The sequence below is a fragment of the Octopus bimaculoides genome, chromosome 4, assembly GCF_046866305.1.
Source record: "Octopus bimaculoides isolate indiv1 chromosome 4, ASM4686630v1, whole genome shotgun sequence".
NCBI lineage: Eukaryota > Metazoa > Mollusca > Cephalopoda > Octopoda > Octopodidae > Octopus > Octopus bimaculoides.
In genome coordinates, this window is record NC_142931.1 from 58,060,796 (window position 1) to 58,080,134 (window position 19,339).

The 19,339-nt window shown below is 32.0% G+C and overlaps 1 protein-coding gene across 10 annotated transcripts in view; it reads left to right on the forward strand.

Moving 5' to 3' along the window:
• LOC106874706 (uncharacterized) overlaps positions 1-19,339 on the forward strand; it is a 777,908-nt gene that overhangs the window by 719,848 nt on the left and 38,721 nt on the right. For all 10 annotated transcript variants that reach the window (XR_016241517.1, XR_016241515.1, XR_016241516.1 and 7 more), the window contains one exon: positions 16,787-16,966. Coding sequence is in view for 7 of the 10 variants with exons in the window: in XM_089350800.1 (XP_089206926.1) it covers positions 16,787-16,966 (180 nt within the window). In the remaining 3 variants the exon portion in view is untranslated. The remainder of the gene's footprint in view (positions 1-16,786; positions 16,967-19,339) is intronic.

Consider the following 19,339-nt stretch of genomic DNA (forward strand, 5'->3'; position numbering starts at 1 on the left):
ATAGAAGAATAAGAAAGGAAATCAATTTGTTTTACATAGAAAAAAAGGTTATGAACATGTAGTCCAGTAAATTTATGTATTCAAGTGCCACACCTCACAATTGTTTACTGATTCTTGTTTCATAGCCTCCAGACTTAATTACATCCTTGGTGTTAATTAGCTGTGTTTTTTGTTTCTCCATATCTAACTTTAAGATATTGATTTCCAGTGTTAGCACTTGGTTACAAATATAAAATCAATTGAATTGATGCTGGTGTATATATATAAATATATATATATATATATATATATATATATATATATATATAGATATATATATAAAAAATCTGTATGTGTGTAATATTTAATCCTAGAGAGGAATGAAAAAAAGTGTCATGAAATTCATGCATTACTCAAGGGCATCAACAGTGTCAATGAAATGAAATGGTTCCTATTCAGAAGCTAGCTTATCAAGATCAAAATCTATAAATATTCTTTTTGTAAATAAAAGCAAAAAGCATATTAAACATGTTCTGTGTGCCTTACCAAAATTGCCTATATGTAGTGTTTATTATCTGTTATACTTCCTTGGTACAACGTAGGATGAATGGAACAAATATCAACTAAGAAAACTGTGGTCCTTCCATGAGATCCATAGCACAGAAGAAAAGATAAACAACGAAGGTTGCAGTACATAAATCAGTTGTTAGGGAGCTGTCTACTCCAGTATTTAATAGTTTTTGGTTTGAAAAATATAAGTGTGTATATATTTCCTTGACAGCACAATTGAGAAACTTCTTTTTTCTTTTGGTAATTTTGTTTATCCTTACCGATGATATCAACAGTTAAACTGTTAATTTACACAACTCAAATGTATGTTTTTAGTATAAAGTGGCCTTGCTTTTGTCTAATAGAAATGGATCAGTTATATTTGAGCAGTATATGTGATATCAACAAAGAATTTCTTTTCTTTTGGTCATACCACTTCTAGCCGTTAGCTTAATTTTGGTCATATTTTCTCAAATTCCCTGTATATTTACTATTGATGTTTTGTTGCTAACTAACCTCTATAATGATTATATGAAAAAACTGAAAATCTTTTCCTAACCAAGACAATTTTATGTTAACAAAAATTTTTCTCAGTATTTGGAATTACAGACTAAACTGTAGTTGTTTTCACCCAGCTTTCTCTCTTTCTCTTAAGTATTATTCTTTATATTGACAGTCATGTTTTAATTAATTTTGTAATTTACTAACCAAATTGTATCTGTGTTCCTCTATTTCAAAATGTTGTAGGGGTCTTTAACTAGTTACAGCTGATAAAAGTGTTAAGTTGAGCCCTGCTAATAAATCACATTTAGTTTAGTTATACTGCTAAGGGTTTATTGGTTTTGATTACTTGTTAATGTCATCCAAAATTTCATCAGTATATTTATATAGATTTTCCCCACGTTTTACTTATACAACTTTAATTTTCTCTTTACTGTTTTCAGTCCATTCTGTTTTCACCAACACCAGCTTTATCACTTCCATGTCCATCACTATGAATTTTTTTCCACTCCTGACACAGCCAGCTTATCTCTGCACAAATCAACATTTCTTTATTGACCTCTTCCCTCTCTCTAAATTCTAAAGCTCAAAATACATTCCATTTCTACATACTTCAATGATTAGTTACATTTATCGCATGTTGCATAGTTTTTGTTATTTTTTTCTTCTTGATTTTGGATTAAATTTTAGATTTTATATTTGTTAAATATATTCATTTTATTCTCCCTCATTCAATGTCACACTTTCAAATCTGTTGTCACCATGGTACTTTTTTCACTCAACTCTGCTGTTGGAAAATTTGACATTTTCATGTAACTATTTATCCCATTCATACCCCCCCCCCTTTTTTTTCTCATGCATTTGTTATGGGGGTTATTTAGTTAATGTTTTAATAGTGGGTTAGATATTGTTGCATGTAGGTTTTTGCATATCTCATTGTCAAATGAAATGTAAAGTAAGCTGAATATGTAACACCATTTTAATGTTACACAATATTCCTCTAACCAAGATTCCCACACAAACTTTGTGATGCCTTGCAAACTGCAGTTTTGTAATTGCAAGTTAAAGTTTGAGAAAACCTAGAACAAATTAGGACAGAAGTTTAGGTGTGATGACCTATTTGTGTTTGGATATGTCCTGACACTCATCAGTCCAGGCCTCAGTTATAGGAAAATATGGTGTTTCCTGTGCAGATGATATACAAATCAATTATGGCATTTAATTGGATGACAGTAGTGAGACTCAGCTTTGTGATTGTTATGACTCCCCACCCCCTCATCTAGTTAATTAGCCATTAGAGAACACCCTTCCTACCTCTGCTAACACACAGTGACATTCTTCCTGATCCAGTTATTTTTAAACATCTAGAGTAAACATCTGCTTTCATTCATTGCTGTCATGTTTAAAGTTAATAAATACAACAACTAATATGTCAGTTTGAAAAATATACCAGGTACTGGTGAATATTGGTAGCAGGATAAAACAGAGCTTCTATTATATTTCCTTTTTCTGGAAAAGCCCCATCTAATTCTTTTTCGTCTTCTTTTATTTAAGCCATTTAAAATTGGTTTCCTTTTTAAAGGTCAAATGTTGGCAAGCCTCATTTGTTTAATGTTCTAATTTGGTTTCTATCAGACCTTAACTAAAAAATCAGGCTCATCTTTCTATTCCAAGTTTTGTTTAAAATTTCCGTATTCTACCTCTAGTTATTAACTGGAGAGAATTACTGCCAGATTCTCATTCAATTTTACATGCTTTCATTCTACTTTCTTATTAGGCAATATTTCATTCTTTTTCTGTGTCTAAATTTGACTTTTAGCTGAGTTATTATTAATTGTCATATTCTGAAATTTTTAGAGAAAGAAAAATATCTTCGAATGAAATTTTAAAAAATTTTATAAAAAATTTTTGTAGTTTCCATTATACACCATGTTGTCTTATTAGCCATCTATTGAGTTTTTTTTTAAATTTAGTCTTTGAAAGTAATTAGGAACTTAAGCATTTGGAATTTAATATTTCTGAATATGTTAGTCTTATAACTTGATTTCTCAATATTAGTTTCTCACTTTATATCTAACAAATGTACTTGTTTTGAATGAGAATTTTTCAGTACCTGTTGGCACATTCAAAACTTCAGTAGAGAAAACACTCATATTACAATACTGAGTGTTTAGTTTCATCTGTTCTTCATTAACTTTTCCTTATTTTTATCTTTTAAAGTTTAATTTGTTTAATGTCTAAACTTGATTAGGTCACAAGAAAATCTGGCCAATTGGTGTAGTCCTTCTTTATCTGGTATGAATGAGTCAATTATTGACTCGTTTTATTTTGGAGATTGGAGTGGGTTAACTGGATACCTTTCCTCTCACCAAGTTGCAAATTTGACTGGATGGATTTCATTGTGTCACTTGAACTAGAGAGGTTATCTTGTGGCAAGACTCAAGACTACCTTCAGCCATTTATTAGTTCTTATCCAGAGTTAATGCTCTCCTAAGCAGATGGCTTGCAATACATCTTGAATGGTTTATGTGGCTGAATGTCTTTCCTGTTGCCAACCACAACCACTTTATAGTGTGGACTGGATACATTTCATCATGCTACAAGCACAACTCTTATTTTTTCCTGGGTTCATTTGGCCCTTAAAGTACTAGAACTTTTTAAAGTTTGGTCTGCATAAGCATAGATAGTATTTGCACAGCTACATATAACTGAAATATAGTTGTAACTGTATAATCAGTTGATGGCTCTGTGTTCAAAAGGCATAGTTAAACAACACTATCTGGATATTAAATATTTAGCCTATATTGAAGATTTATGCCTGGCCCATGAAAGTATAGAAAGCTGGGTGTTAAATCAATGATGATATAATTTGAAAAGCAATCAATCATGTTTGAGTAGTGTTATGTTTTTATGTTACCCCATTCCTGAAGTTCTATCTTTAGCACATTGGAATATCTATTTTATGGTAAATAATAGAGATTATTTAACATGAAAGTCAAAATTAAAAATTAACAGTGAAATTGTCATATTGAAATCTCTCTAATTGGGTAAAAGGCTGGTTAGATGCCATCCATTGACTTACTGGTATTTTTGTGAAAATACTGAAAATGGATATGGGCATTCATCTGTTACAGTTGTCATTATTATTTTATCATCATCATCACACTTCTCATTATTTTATGCAGCCTGCTTTTGTTTGTTCTGCTTCCTCTTCGTTCCATATGATTAGTACTTGTTTATACTTGTTGCCTAGCTCCTATACATTTCATTAGTTTGTATATTGATTTTATAGAATCTACCTTCATTGAGACAATAATCTCCCAGCTTGGATATATTGATTCCTACTTAACACGTTTTTTTATTATAAAGCACTTGGATTTTTACATACCAGTTCAGCTACACACCTTTATTTCACTTTGCTGTTTATTATCGTGGTGTCAACAACTAGTAGGTATAACATATTTGGCCATCTGATATTTTGCTGGAATAATTCAGTTTCTGAAGCACATACATTTTGATTGTATTTCTGAGGTGGGTTTTGCAAGATCCCTGGTTGATTCATATTACAAATGAAGCTGAGAAGATTTCCAGTCTATTGATTAATATTTAATTCTTATCTACATTTTTATCTACATAAGGACTATTTTTATCTACATAAGGACTATTTTTCATTTTGGTATGTTTTCTAAGTTTACCATTTTTGTTTCTTTCTAATTGTACTGTTGTTTGCAAACCAATTTATATTTCTAATATTATGTGTTTTTCTAAGACACTAAGTTACAGAACCTGTTAAAACTCCATAATATTTTCTTTCATTTAACTTATTTGATCAAATTTTATCTGAAAAATCTTTTGAGTTTGTAGACATTTGCTATAAAAAAAGACACTTCTGAGTATTATTTTTATATTATGTTTTGTTTCTGTGTATGAGGGTGGGAGAGAGAGAAAACAGCACATAAGCTGATTGTCACTTAGCACATGGTTCGCCACACTTTTAGATGCTCTGCTTAATTCTATAGATTAATTCCACAGATTATCTGTTCAGATTATTTACTTTACACAATCATATCACCCATCAGCTAAGCATCTTTCTTAACATGAAGTGAATGTTTAGTTACCTTTGGTGTTTATTGGTATTTACAAATTGTTGTTTTTTTCCGTATTGAAGCTGACAGTTGGATAGAAAAGCTGAAAGTAAAAATTTGTTATTAAGTAAGAAATTTTTATTAATGACTTATAAATGTTTGTTACGAAATTAGTGAATTTCTGTTAAATATTTCCAAAATATAGTCACTGGTTGTATAAAATGTTAATTTCTTTTTCAAGATGTTAGGATATTAGCATCATGCTGTGTCTCTGATAAAGACTATCTTATCTAACTGAAAATGTGTACTAGTGGGGAAGTACAATTTACACAGCTAGGGCAATTGTATAACTCATAAGCTGAAGTCCTTTCTCACTGTAAAGAGCTCTGGCTAGAAGCAAACAGCTTCCATTATTAGGTTCAAGTATTGTCAGTAACCATTTAACACTATCCCACTCATAAACCCCAGAAATATATTTCATCAAATGCCAAACAATCCTCACTGTTTTCACTGAATCCACGAGTAAGGAATTTGCAAATCTGCAAGGAAGAAGTGTGAGTGAAATGTTCCCTGTATCTTTTGCAATGCTACATCTGACTACTATTTTATACAAAACATCAGCATATTTTATTATTTCCTTAGTAGATATTTCCCCTGAGAATTTAATCCCAAAGTTTAGATTTATTTCCAGTTCCTCAGTTTCTTTTATTCATGTATGCACATATTCATCCATTTAAGACTAATATCAACACATTAAATAATACAATTAACTATTTATCTTTGAAATTTGGTGCAGTTCATTTTAGGAGCAGGTTTCTCACAGAAAGAAAATATAAATGGTTTCCATTGTTTCTATAGAATTTTCAACTATTGCTTTATTTGTTACTGTTATATTTTATTTTAGTTTAACTTTCACATGCTTCAACAAATTGGTTATAGTTTCAATTGAAGTCTTGTATTTACTTAACTGGTATCCCTGTGTACAGCTTGTAACTTTCATCAAATTTCACATCTGATATACATTTATAAATGGTTTAAATTTCAAAAGGTTAATTTGTTTTATTAATTGCATGAGAACCACTTTAATTAAAGTTTTAAAATAGATATGAGTGAGGTTTTACTTTGCATACCTGACTCAATGAGCTGGGAATGTACTTTTACATATTGATATTGAAAAAGAAAGAAGAAAAAAATGAATTTAGATTATCCATCTCATTTTCATCTTCCGAGAGACAGTTACATATAGTTTGCTACAAAACTCAAAGCTGGGACTATAACATTCAAATAGTTTTAATGTAAGCAAGGGTCAGTTTTCCTTGCTTAAATCTTCATTCATATAACAGCAGTTTAGGACTGCATTGCTTTAAACAATTATTGTGCTGTATTATTTATAACATTTTGTAACTTTCACAGATGATTGGCAATCTGTGTAATTATGTAATTAGTTTGTCGGAAGTAAAACAAATAGAAAGTGAGTGAGTGACAGAAGTAAAATGAACTTAGTGAAAGGATGCTTGGATATTTCATTACTTTCATTTTAGCTCTAATGTGTATTATGTATCGTAATTTAATTCTGTGTATGTATGCACGCATTTGCAGAGGCACAAGCACAGTTGTGGTTAAAAAGTTCACGTCACAACTTTGCAGTTTTAGGTTCAATACCATTACATGGCACTTTGGGAAAATGTTCTATAACTCCTAGCTAACTCAAGCCTCATGAGTGAATTCGGTAGATGGAAACTGCAGAAAACCTCACATATTACAAAGTGTGTGTGTGTATGTATATATATATATAGTATTTTATTTACTACAATTCACTTTCAGTTTCATGTTATGAGGAAGATATTTAGCACTTCTCAGCTAATTCAAGCAGTAGCTGTCTTCCTGATAGTCTTCAGATTTATTTAAATCGAAACTGCTGAGAAGATGGCTACTGCTTGACCTAGCTGAGTAGAGGCAAACTTAAAGCAGGAAACTTAAACTGATTTATTGCAAATAAGATGCTATATATGAAATATTAGTAACTCTCAAATGTATTGGATGCTTTATTTGGCTGAATTTATCCACACACAGTTCACTGTATGTGTGCTTGTGTGTGTGTGTGTGTGTGTGTGAATGTTGATATTCAAAGACCTCTGCATTTTGTCTGTATTTACATTCTGAGTTCAAATTCAGCCAAGGTTGACTTTGCCTTTCTTCCTTTCAGAGTCAGTAAAATAAATACCAATTTGAACATTGGGGATCGATGTAATTGACTTACCCCATCCCCCAAAATTGTTGTGCTTGTGCCAAAATTTGAAATCTATTATTTAAAGATGTGCTATTCTCTAGAATTAATGGAGCTGTCATAATTTGTGATGACAAAGGTACACAAGTGTGTGTGTGTGTGTGTGTGTGTGTGTGCATTCATGTGTATGAGTATGCATGTCCTGATAATTATCATTTAGATGTCTTCCATGCATGGTTGGATTGTTTAGCAGTATTCATCAAGTTGAAGTACATCATGCTTCAGTGTCAGTTCTAGTATGCTTGCTATAACTACTTTATAGTGTGTACTGGGTACATTTTTTTCATGCTACCAACACAAGTGAGGATGCTTTGCAACTTGCAAGGTTAAGAGACTAAAATAGCACCTATAGCTGAAGGTGAATAGAGGAGAAAGAGAGTGAGGATCCTTGGTGAGGTGTATAATTGTAGTAGAGTGGCAGTGGAGAGAGTAAACAGAGTAGACATTTGTGGGAGAGAGTATACAAGGGGAAGGATTAGTGTTGGAGCTTTAGGGTGTATATATATATATTTTACCTTTTACTTGTTTCAGTCATTAGACTGCAGCCATGCTAGGTCACCACCTTCAATTCTTAGCCAAATGAATCGACCACAGTACTTATTTTTAAGCCTGTCATGTATTCTATAGGTCCCTTTTGCTAACGTGCTAAGTTATGGAGATGCAAACACACCAACACTGGTTGTCAAGCAGTGGTGGGGGACAGATACACACACACACACACACACACATGATGGGCTTCTTTCAGTTTACATCTACCAAATCCACTCACAAGGTTATGGTTGGCCCAAGGCTACAGTAGAAGACTCTTGCCCAAGGTGCCACGCAGTGGGACTGAACCCGAAACCATGTGGTTGGGAAGCAAGCTTCTTATCACACAGCCACGCCTGTGTGTGTGTGTATATATATATATCAGCCTCCTGGCTTCCCAGACTCCAGTCAAACCATCCAACCCATGCCAGCATGGAAAACGGACGTTAAACGATGATGATATATATATATATGTATATATATATATATATATATATAAACACGCACATACACATATATCTATTGCATAATCATGTGATCAACCAGACTATCAGATGTTGTTATATATTGCTGGTCACAATGCACTTTGCATCGTTTTAGCATTCAAATGATGCTCCCCTGCTGGCTAGGCAAGCAGACCAGCATTCCCCCTGATAGGAAGACATCCATTGAAGGGTTACTCATTTACAGCTGAGTGGACTGGAGCAACATGAAATGAAGAGTTTTGCTCAAGAACACAATGTACAGCCATTCTGGGAATCAAAACCATGGTCTCACAATTAAGTGCAACACACCTAACCACTAGGCCATGTGTATGTGTGTGTGTATATATATATATATATATATATATATATATATTATTTTACACATAGGTTACAAAATCACCCTACTGTTAATCTTTAAAAACTTAATACTCTGAATATCTAGTCTATCTTGTATTTTGCAGCACTAATATTAATATCATGGCTAGTTGCATTTCTGTAAAAATATGATCATATTTAAGTGGGGCTCATTTTGTAAACCCTAATATGGGCATTCTTTCTTTCTCTCTCTCGCTTTACTTTTTTTTATAGCTTATAATAGCTTACACATGTATAATCATGTTTATTACTTTTAGATCTAACTGTATAATCTTGTGCTTTATATGCTTTCTGTTGGAACATAACACAAATTGCTATGTTATCAGTTATGTTTACCTTCTCAGCTAGCAATAATCTGGGCTTGTGGTTACTTCTTCTGAAGAAAACCATGGTATACACATAAGATCATCATCTGGTTCATAGGTGCATACTCAAAGTATTTCTGATCAGGTTTTTTATTATAAAATACTCCAGTCTACATATTAACTAAGTTTTTATTTTTGTGCTTTTTGCTCACTCTTGCAAACAGAAGTAGACTATTTGTCCATATCATGAACTTAAGAGAATCTTTTCTTTATTGGCATTACTCAATATTTTATTGATGGCTTTTGAAAAACAAAGAAATTAAACATTTTAATTACTCAAAGAGGTCTCTGCCCCTTCCCTGTCTCTATTAGCAATGACATGTTTGCAGTAAAATTTGAAATGTGAAGCAGCTATCAGTCCTCAAAACTGATTATTGTTACTTTTTGATATACAAGGTGACTATTAAGTCTGGACGAATGAATGTGCTCAAACTAATGGAAATGTGGAGTTACTGCATTGGGTTCATATGAATCTCGCAGAGCACATCAAACTTTGCATCATTATTGGTAAAAGCCATGTCAAAAATTTCATTCATTAATGTAGTTGAGTAAAATTATTGAAAATATGCATTCTCACATATGTATCCAAACTTTACATTCGCCTCAATTAAATACTTAAAACTCTTGCCTAATTAGTCATGAAACATTTTTTCTTTGCGAAAAAGAAACACCAGGTATACCAGAGTTGTTTGTAACAGTTAAATCTCTGATTTTCTACAGACATACAATTGATATAAGATTATATGGCATGGATATCTCTGAATATAATCTCTCTCTCTCTCTCTCTCTCTCACATGTGCACGCACATATAAGGGCAGTATTGAAAGAAGAATTAGGATGTCAGAAAAAATGTCCTACTATGTTTGTTCCAGCTGTTTACATTCTATATTTCTCTCTGAGGTTGATAAAGTGCCAATCAGATACTGAAGTCATTGTAACAGGCTAACTCCCTCCTTTCAAAATTGTTGGTTTTATGCATAAATTGAAAATATTATTAAGTCATATTTTTATTGCCCACTTTCACTGCATTACTTGCATTGCAGGACATAGCTCTGTGAGCCTTGGATATGAGTAGTATTTGTATATTTATGTCTAGTATCTTATTTCTAGTATTGAGTTCATATTTTAATACTCCTCTAACTCTTTTGTAGTGCTCTTTTTTAATTTCTTTCATTTCTGCATTGTATTTTGTCAGTTTCATCTACTCCAAGTCATTCAGGTTTAATACTCTGGTTTTATTGTCCACAGCTGATGTAATATTTTAAGTTTTAGTTCCTTTTCTTATAGTAGTTTGGCTTATTTGTCTAACCCTTTAATCACTTTTATGTTTTGGCTAAATTTATTATCAATTTCTAGTAGGGTTTTGAACTAGGTATTGTATTTTTAAATATTTTGAAGTCATACATTCAGCAGAGATAGTTTATTGTTTGCTTGTAACATCAAAAGTGATTTCATAAAAAAAATTTAAGGAAGCCAGAGCTAGGTAAAGAAGATAATGAGTCTCTGTGGAGCATTCCTCTACTCATGAGTACAGTGCTAGTTTTGACTATTTTATCTTTGCCACTTTGTGTGTGTATTTTCATTCTGACATGGTATGGTTGATTTTTTTTTTTTTTGTTAGTATTGGGACTGCTTTATGTAAAACATGTCCAATATCTAAGGGTATGTTAATCTAGGCCATTTTATCTTTTATTTTTATTATCTTCTATATCTCAGTTCAGCTGTAGCTGCTTTTTACAGCTGTACTGCCCTTTCCAGTGTCCTTTTTGTTCCTTTGGCAATATGTTACTGTAGAAGGGTTTTTGTATGTTGTTGGTAAGCAAGTTATTGGCTTGCAGTTTTGGCAAATAACTTATTGACCTAGAGTCCCAGGTAATTTGTTGGAATTAATGTTTTCCCTCCAGCATTCAATCATGCATTGATTCTGGTGTGTTTACCAGTTCATTGAATGCTGCCACCATATATTCATAATACTAGTTAAGTGCTTCAGCCAGAAATTGAGAACCTTGTAAATCCCAGGGTCTTTTCAGTACTACTTGTAATTTTGGAATTCTTAATGTGTTTGTGAGTCCATTGGCCCTGCTTGCAATCTTATATATTTTTTCTTCTTCCCTTCTGATTCACTGTTTTTTTGTTGTGTGGAATATTTTTTCCCTTATTTCCTTTTAGTATGCTTGAATTCCCATTGGTGTATATCCCCCAGTGATTTATTATTTTATTTAATGTCTCTTTTAGAATCTTTTTGTATTTGATTCACATAACTTGTTTTTTTTTTTTGAAGAAGAAGAAGCATTTATGTTTTTCAAATCATCTTACCCTTCATGTTTTTATTGTTTAAGGTATACTGTTGCTTCCAGAGTGTCTTTTTTTATTGATATTAATTTTTTTGTTATTTGAGGTTTTTTCCACCTTTTCATGTTGGATCCTTCCTTTTCCATTTCTCTTATCTAGAACAGATGTCTCCCTACCATTCTATTTTATGTAGTATATTTTCTGTCCTTTTTTGAAATGGGATTTGATTGAGGTTTTGACTTTATTGAGAGAAAACTCAGTTTGCTTCTGTACTGCCACCATTACTAAAGAGATCAGATCATTCAGTGTATTGATATTTGAGTAGCTTGTTTCTGCAGAATTTTTGTTATATTTAATCTTTTGTGTAGCTTGGATAGTTAATTAATTTTGTTACGTTCTCTTTGCTTTTCTTTCTTGTTGCTGTTTCGATAATGATTTTGTTGAATATCCTCAAAATACATCAGATCAACTTCCCCAGTCATTAGATATAATTTGTAAAACTATTTAAAATAAAATTTATCTACTTCACAAGGCACAATGGGTAGGTCGCCAACACCACATAGTCATCAGTTCAAATCTGACTACTACAGTCAGTGTGTTGTGCTCTTCTCTCACAAGTTACATTATAAATTATTCTTATTTATTTCAAACTGCTCTACAATTCAGTGGCATCCAGATATAGAAACAATCACAATAAAAACCATCTGCAAAAGCATAGGGGGGGGGGGGGAATTCAGAAAGTAAATCTTGTAATTTGGGTGTAAATTTATTTGTTATGTAATGTCTTCCCTTTTAAAAGCTTATCCATATTCCAGATCAAGTGTGCTATGACACTGTTATATCTCAGAATATTAATATATTGGAGTGTATTTCTTTTCTGCAAATAGGCATGAAATATAAAATTAAGGAAATGGGCAATATCTGTGAGATATATGCATATTTCTCAACAGTTAACAATCTAAGTGAAGGATAGCTTAATAGACTACTCTAGGATGCCTACCTGAAGTAGATGTATTCACTGTTTCAATGAATTGTCAATAGTTTTATAGTTGATTAACTTAATCAGAATTTTAGAGCTAAAATTTCATTAAAGGTTTCATTAATGTTGTATCATACTTCTGGTAATAATGGTTTCAAATTTTGCTATATGGGCAGCAATTTTGTGGGAGGGGATGCGTTGATTACATTGATCCCAGTGTTCAACTGGCACTTATTTTATTGATCCTGAAAGGTTGAAACGCAAAGTCGACCTCGTCAGAATTTGATCTCAGAACATAATGACGGGCAAAATATTGCTAAGCATTTCGTCCAGCACGCTAATGATTCTGCCAGGCCGCCGCCTTATACTTCTGGCATTAATGCCTGCTAATCTTCTTTCTAGGAGTTCATTTAACTATAGGTGGGCCTCGTGGGGGTGGGATAACATATAGAATAGGAAAAAGATTACAAGGAAAGAAACACTAGCTATCTAAATACATACCTTCATTAAAGTTCAAACTACAATATATATTCATTAAAAACAAAAAACATTAAAGTAAAAAAAAAATTACAAAGAAGGGTCCGTATGATTTACATTTAAATGTATTTGACTGCTTCTGTAGGTAATATTACTTCTTGAAAATAGTGTGCACATACATGTAAAAACATCTATGCCTGTAAATAAATTTAGACATTCTTATATATGTGCACACACTGTCAGTTGGTATATGTGTATATGAAGTGAATGCATGCACAGTATTGCTAAAAATGCTCCTTCTTTATTTTTTTTTGTTGGTAAAGTTAAAACTTTATATATGATTTGATCACTTCACCCTAAATACTGATTCCATCTTATAACCAATTTTATATTTTAGACCTACTTAGATAAATTGGTTTGTTTATTTTCAACGTGCTTCCTTTGGTGCCATGCTATCTATACAGTTCAATAGGTTTGTTGGTATGGAGTCTGAGAAATGTGTGATAAGGAAATATCAAAATATAACTACAAGTATACTTGATTGTCACAGTGAAGTAGCACAACTTGTCAAGTTCATGCGATAACCACTCATTTTTATACAAAGTTCAAACTGTAATACATATGTTATGGGAAAAATCTAAGATATTTTTAGTTTCATGCCAAATATATAAATAAATAGGTAAGAAGAAACAACTTTTTTTTAAATCTATAAAATATTAGAAATACCATGAAAATTGTTTTCTTTAGAATTTGATTATCTTGACAAATCTTATTTTCATTAGTATCAGTGTAACCTTCTTGACCACACTGTGGTCACAAATGCATAACTCTTATGCTTTTTTTTTTCTTACTTAAAAATGACCAACTACATGCATGCCATTATGGTCACACTGCATTTTTGGGTCTATGGGGCATTACACATTATGGAGAACATTATACATTAGTTAAATGTAATAACACTGAAACCATTTAAATTTAAGAGGTTACTCAGACCAAACTGAAATACAATTTATGATTTATATCTACAAAGTAATATTCAGCCAAAATTCATAAATCTTAGAGATCAATGACTTTTCATCATCATTGAAATATTTGCTTCCATGCTCACATAATTTGGATAAGTCCAGAGTCATGATGCCGCAGCAATCTTCTTAATCATACCTCTTCCCACCTGTGAGGCCAAATATCTATAAAATTAGAATTCAGTTTTAATTTATCTCATTTTATAATAATATATAAGCTGTCGCATCCTTTAGTTAAGAGTTCCAATAAGTCAATCATTGGTTCACTGCATTTCCAGTGATGATAGCATAAAGCGGTGTCATTGCCTTTTTGCCAATATTCATATTCTTTGCCTTTGCCAAAAAAGTGTGTGTGTGACATACACACACATGCACTATATGTGTGTGTGCATTATATATATATATATATATATATATATATATATATGTAATGGTTTAGAATTTTGTTTCTTAATCAAATAGTTTCAAATTCAATCCCACTGTATGGCACCTTGGACAAGTGTCTTTTACTATAATCCAAGTATGACCAAGTTTTGTGAGTGAATTTGTGAAGTGGAAACTGAAAGAAAACTGTTTATGTATATATATATATATATATATATATATATAATATCTATGTACATTACATAACATGATAGCTGCTAATGAGAGTCACCCTCATACAAACAGTGTCATTCATTTCTAATCTTCCATTAAAATATGTCCACTCATGAAGAAATGTTACCTTGTTTGGAAATAAGTGAGGATTGGCAACAGGCAGGGTATCTGGCTGTATAAAATCTACCTCAAGAAATTCCATCTGACCCATGCAGACACGGAAATATGGATGTTAATATGATATTGTTGATGATGATATATGATATTTGCACTCTCTGAAGATCAATATGCAAAAGAGGATAGTTGCTTTGCTTTGTTAAATTGTATCTAGTGATGATGATGATGTTGATAATCTTTTCTACTATAAGCACAAGTTCCAAATTTTGGGGAAGGGAGCTTGTGAACTGGTACTCATTTTATCAATCCTGAAAAGATGAAAGACAAAGTTGACCTGAGTGGAATTTGAACTCAGAATGTAAAACCAGAAGAAATGTTACTATGCATTTTCTCCAGCTCATAAATGATTATGCTGGCTCATAAGAAGAAGAATTTCTAACTTAGGCAGTTTCCATCTACCATATTTTACTCACAATGTGCTGCACAGTGGAATCAAACTTGGAACTATGTAGGTGCAAAGTGAAATTTTTAATCGCATAACCATGTCTTCTTCCCTTCTTTCTCTGTGACAGCTATCTTGTACTAATATCACAAAGCATTTTTTATCATCCAGCAGCTATCAGATACTTGTAGTACCATATATTACATATCTCCCTTGCAAACATTAGCTGATGCTGTTCGTTTTGTATTTCCTATAGATCTCAGTTTCTCTGCAACTGTCATAAACCTTCAACATGCAATACCTATACTTCATTACTATGTCACATGCAATTCTTATACATGTTTCAAATAATCTACTTTCTGCACAGAGAGAGAAAAAACCCTTTGTTACCAACCAATAAGATAACTTCCTGAGCTCCTATCACTTTCTCAGTCTGTTATATTTAGCAACTTCTAACTCTAATTAGGTCAAATAGGGAGCAAACAGGACTGACTACTTGCAAATTATAGAAGCAATTCATGGCTTTCATTTCAAGGGCACCTCTGCTGTTAGCTACCTCCTGTATATGTAGTGCATTTAAAGTCTTTTTTCCCTGTAGATCCATCAAGAATCCCATTGTGCCTCTATTTCATTGCTTGGTATTGATTTCCCATTACAGTAACTTTTAAAGTATTAATGGACTTTTATACTCTCTGTTATTAACTAGTAACAGAGAGCATAGAAAAACTGTTACTGCTGCTAGCACCCCACATCAATACTTCTTGTAGATACATCAATATAGAAGTACTAAACTCTCAGTAAAATGAACTCCTGACCAGTTTAGCTTCCTAACTAGAAACACCTGAATCATTAGTGCCTTTGAGACGAATAAATGTTCCAACTTAACATTTCCCTACCTCTTTTATGACTTGAAGGCAACATTAAAGAGAAATAATCACTAAACTTTTTTTTTCTGGAATATTTTGTAATCAGTAATAATACCTACTAGTAGGTCATTAACCTCATTGTGTTCAAGGAAATGGAAAGGTGGAGTTTTGACAATTATTCTTTTTTCCAAGAGCATTTAGGGATGTAAATAGAATAGTTATAATCAAGATTTGAAACCTGAATTGAAGACAGCTCACCGAGAACTTACTTCCAATGCTATGCTCTTCTATAATCATTATCAGTCATTTTATCTAAGAATATATTTGAAACCTCAACATCCGCACAAATAGAGTGTTACTTTATTTCCTTCACACATCACTTACCAAATCTACTCCACCAGATGATTTTAGTTTGACTATGTGAGCATTGTGGCTGAAAGAACATAGTACCAACAGCACTGAAGCTGATGAGACTTAGCTAGGTTGAAATTTATCCTTTAGTTGTTGGGCCCATATGTTTTTGTTTTTTTCATGGAATTATAATTGTTTTAGAATAAGACATAGTTTTTGTGTGTGTCATTATAGATAATTTATAAATTCACAATTTTCCTTGAAATCATTACTACAATCATCATTCTAAATATTTTTCAAAAGAGGAAAATAGTAAATATTAAATACTTATACATTTCCTTATGATATTTATATTGTAAAAATTCTTAACAAAATAGATTTTTAAATGATTATATATTTTTGTAAGCTTGTGTTCAGAAAGTTTATTTTAAAATAAAATGTAAACTGTGAAGTTTGAACTAATTACAAATCTTTTGTTTTCTTATTCAGATTTTTGAGACAGAAAATCTCACATACGCTGAAGCCCTATGGGACCATGTTACAATGGACCCAGATGAGCTTGCCTTCCGTGCTGGTGAGGTCATCAAAGTAACAGACATGATAGATAAAGATTGGTGGTGGGGAATTCTTGAAGATAAAGATGGCTGGTTCCCTGCAAATTTTGTCAGAGTAAGTATACATTTCATTAAGCTCTCTCTTATCTCCTGATCTCTCTTTTTCTCCAACATTCTTTAATCTCTTTGTCTAAGGATTCTGTGTCACTTTTTCCATATCTATCAGTGTGTGTCTTCTTGTTCTATAATTACATCATCCCCCTTTCTCTGATCGTAGCATAAAAGGTTTCTTTTTACTTTTTTCCTTGTGGCTTTTCTTTCCAGTCAAGTAAGCATTCTAACTTGAAAGTTATCACCACTCAGTCATTGTAAACGATTGAAGTGTATGTGGGGGGAATTATTTTGGTTTTAGGAGTATTTCCTATTAATTTACTAGATTTTCTTCATTCCTGTTTTATAATACTATATATATCTTTCTTTCTTAATTTTTACATGCAATCTATTGAAGACAGTTCTCTATCTATTCAGTCTTGTTTAAACTAAATTTTGATATTGTGAACCATAGATTCAGCATGGATTTCCTATTTATATAATATCACCATTTTTTTTCATTCCTTTCAAAGACCAAGCATGCTGCTGCAGATTTAAGTAAATGCTTAAGTTTTCATTATAGCTAGAAACTCTAAGTAGAGATTTCATTTATTTGCTATCAGAAATGAAGAACCAAACCTTGTTGCTTAAGAGGATATTCATACAAAACTATAGGTAGTTGCACTCTCATTTTCTATTTAGTAAAATTAATTTTGTGACAGTACATAATCTAGTCTTACATATTTAAAGCATATATGTTTATATAAATTTGAAAACAATATGAAGCTCACGACTGGGGGATATGCATTCAAACTTTGCCATCAGTCATTATATTGTACTGCCAAGCAATGTTACGTTACTCTGTTTATCTCAATCTACTTACCTGCCAACAAGTTCTGCCTTTAGAAGTAGGGAGGACATCACATTGTATTCATTTATCATTAAATGTACCCTCGCATTAATACACATAGATACAATTAATTAGTCATCATTAAAACATTTGATTGCATATACATATAGGCACAGGTATGGTTGTGTGGTAAAAAATTTGCTTCCCAACCACATGATTCTGGGTTCAGAACAACATGGCACCTTAGGAAAATCTCTACTATAGTTCTGGACCAACCAAAGCCTTGTGAGTGTATCTAGTAGAATAGGAACTGAAAGAAACTCATGTGTGTGTGTATGTGTATGTATATATATATATATATATATATATATAGTGTGTGTGTGTGTGTATGTTTGTTTTTCAGTAGCCTTCATGGCATTGTCTTAGCATTGGCTGCAGTCCAATGACTGAAACGAAGGATAAAAGATACACATAGACGTTACATATTTAGGTATACAGTACTAGATCTAAGAAAATGGTAAATGTCTATGTATAAGCATGTGAGCATGCATTTAAATATGTTTGATGCATGTGTGTATTGTGTGCAAATACATGTGCGTTTGTAATCAGACATATTTGTCTTAATGATGAGTTATTAACTGTATCAATGTTTGGTTTAGTAAATTCTTATTCAGAATATTTAACCTGAATCAAGGGAATTCTTTATTTGAAACCTATTCTATTTACTAAATAAACAAGATAATGCAGAAAAGAACTTTGGAAAGAAAGACAAATATTTTTACTTCAAATAAATGTACTCAAGCATTAGTTTTTTTTTTTCTATTTAAAGGTGTTTTGATATGGTGTAGTTTATTCAGGTGTTTAATAATAGATCTTTTAGAAAATTAGTGGAAATGCACAGTTCTCTTCACTGCTTTTTGCAATTGCCAAAAAATTCAGAAAATCTATGATGCTTTAAATGATTCTTGTATTTCTAAGTTACCATATGCTATCAGCTAATTTCTTCCTTTCATTTTTTGTTTTCTTTTTTATATGCCTTATGGATGTTGAATGTGATAGTTTTGCTTTGGCTGCCAGATGTCCGACCCATTTTATTATGGAATCTATCTTGTAAAGAGAAAGATATCTAATTTAGGATTGGTGGTCTAAACAGAATATTTCATTTGCTAAGTTACTGGATGACTGAATAAGCTTAGATAGATAATTTTGTACTTTCTTTTAGAGTCTTTAACTTCACCACCACTTCTTTTTCCTTCTGCGCACAAATTTATCACACCATCTTCCTCTTGCACTTCTGTATGAAGTTTTACCTCATGGACCCAGTTGAACAGACTGCTGATATATTATACCTAAAAACAAATATCAGTTTTTATATAGTTTAAAAAATTTTTTTTTATTTAATCCGAATTGTAACAGTCCACTATATTTTCTTCTTGAAGGGCACTGGAAGATCAGAAATAGAGTATGAGAAAACTAACAGAATTTAGTTCTCTCTCTACATTTTGAGTTCAGTTCCTGTCAGAATCAATTTTCTTTTTGTCCCATTGT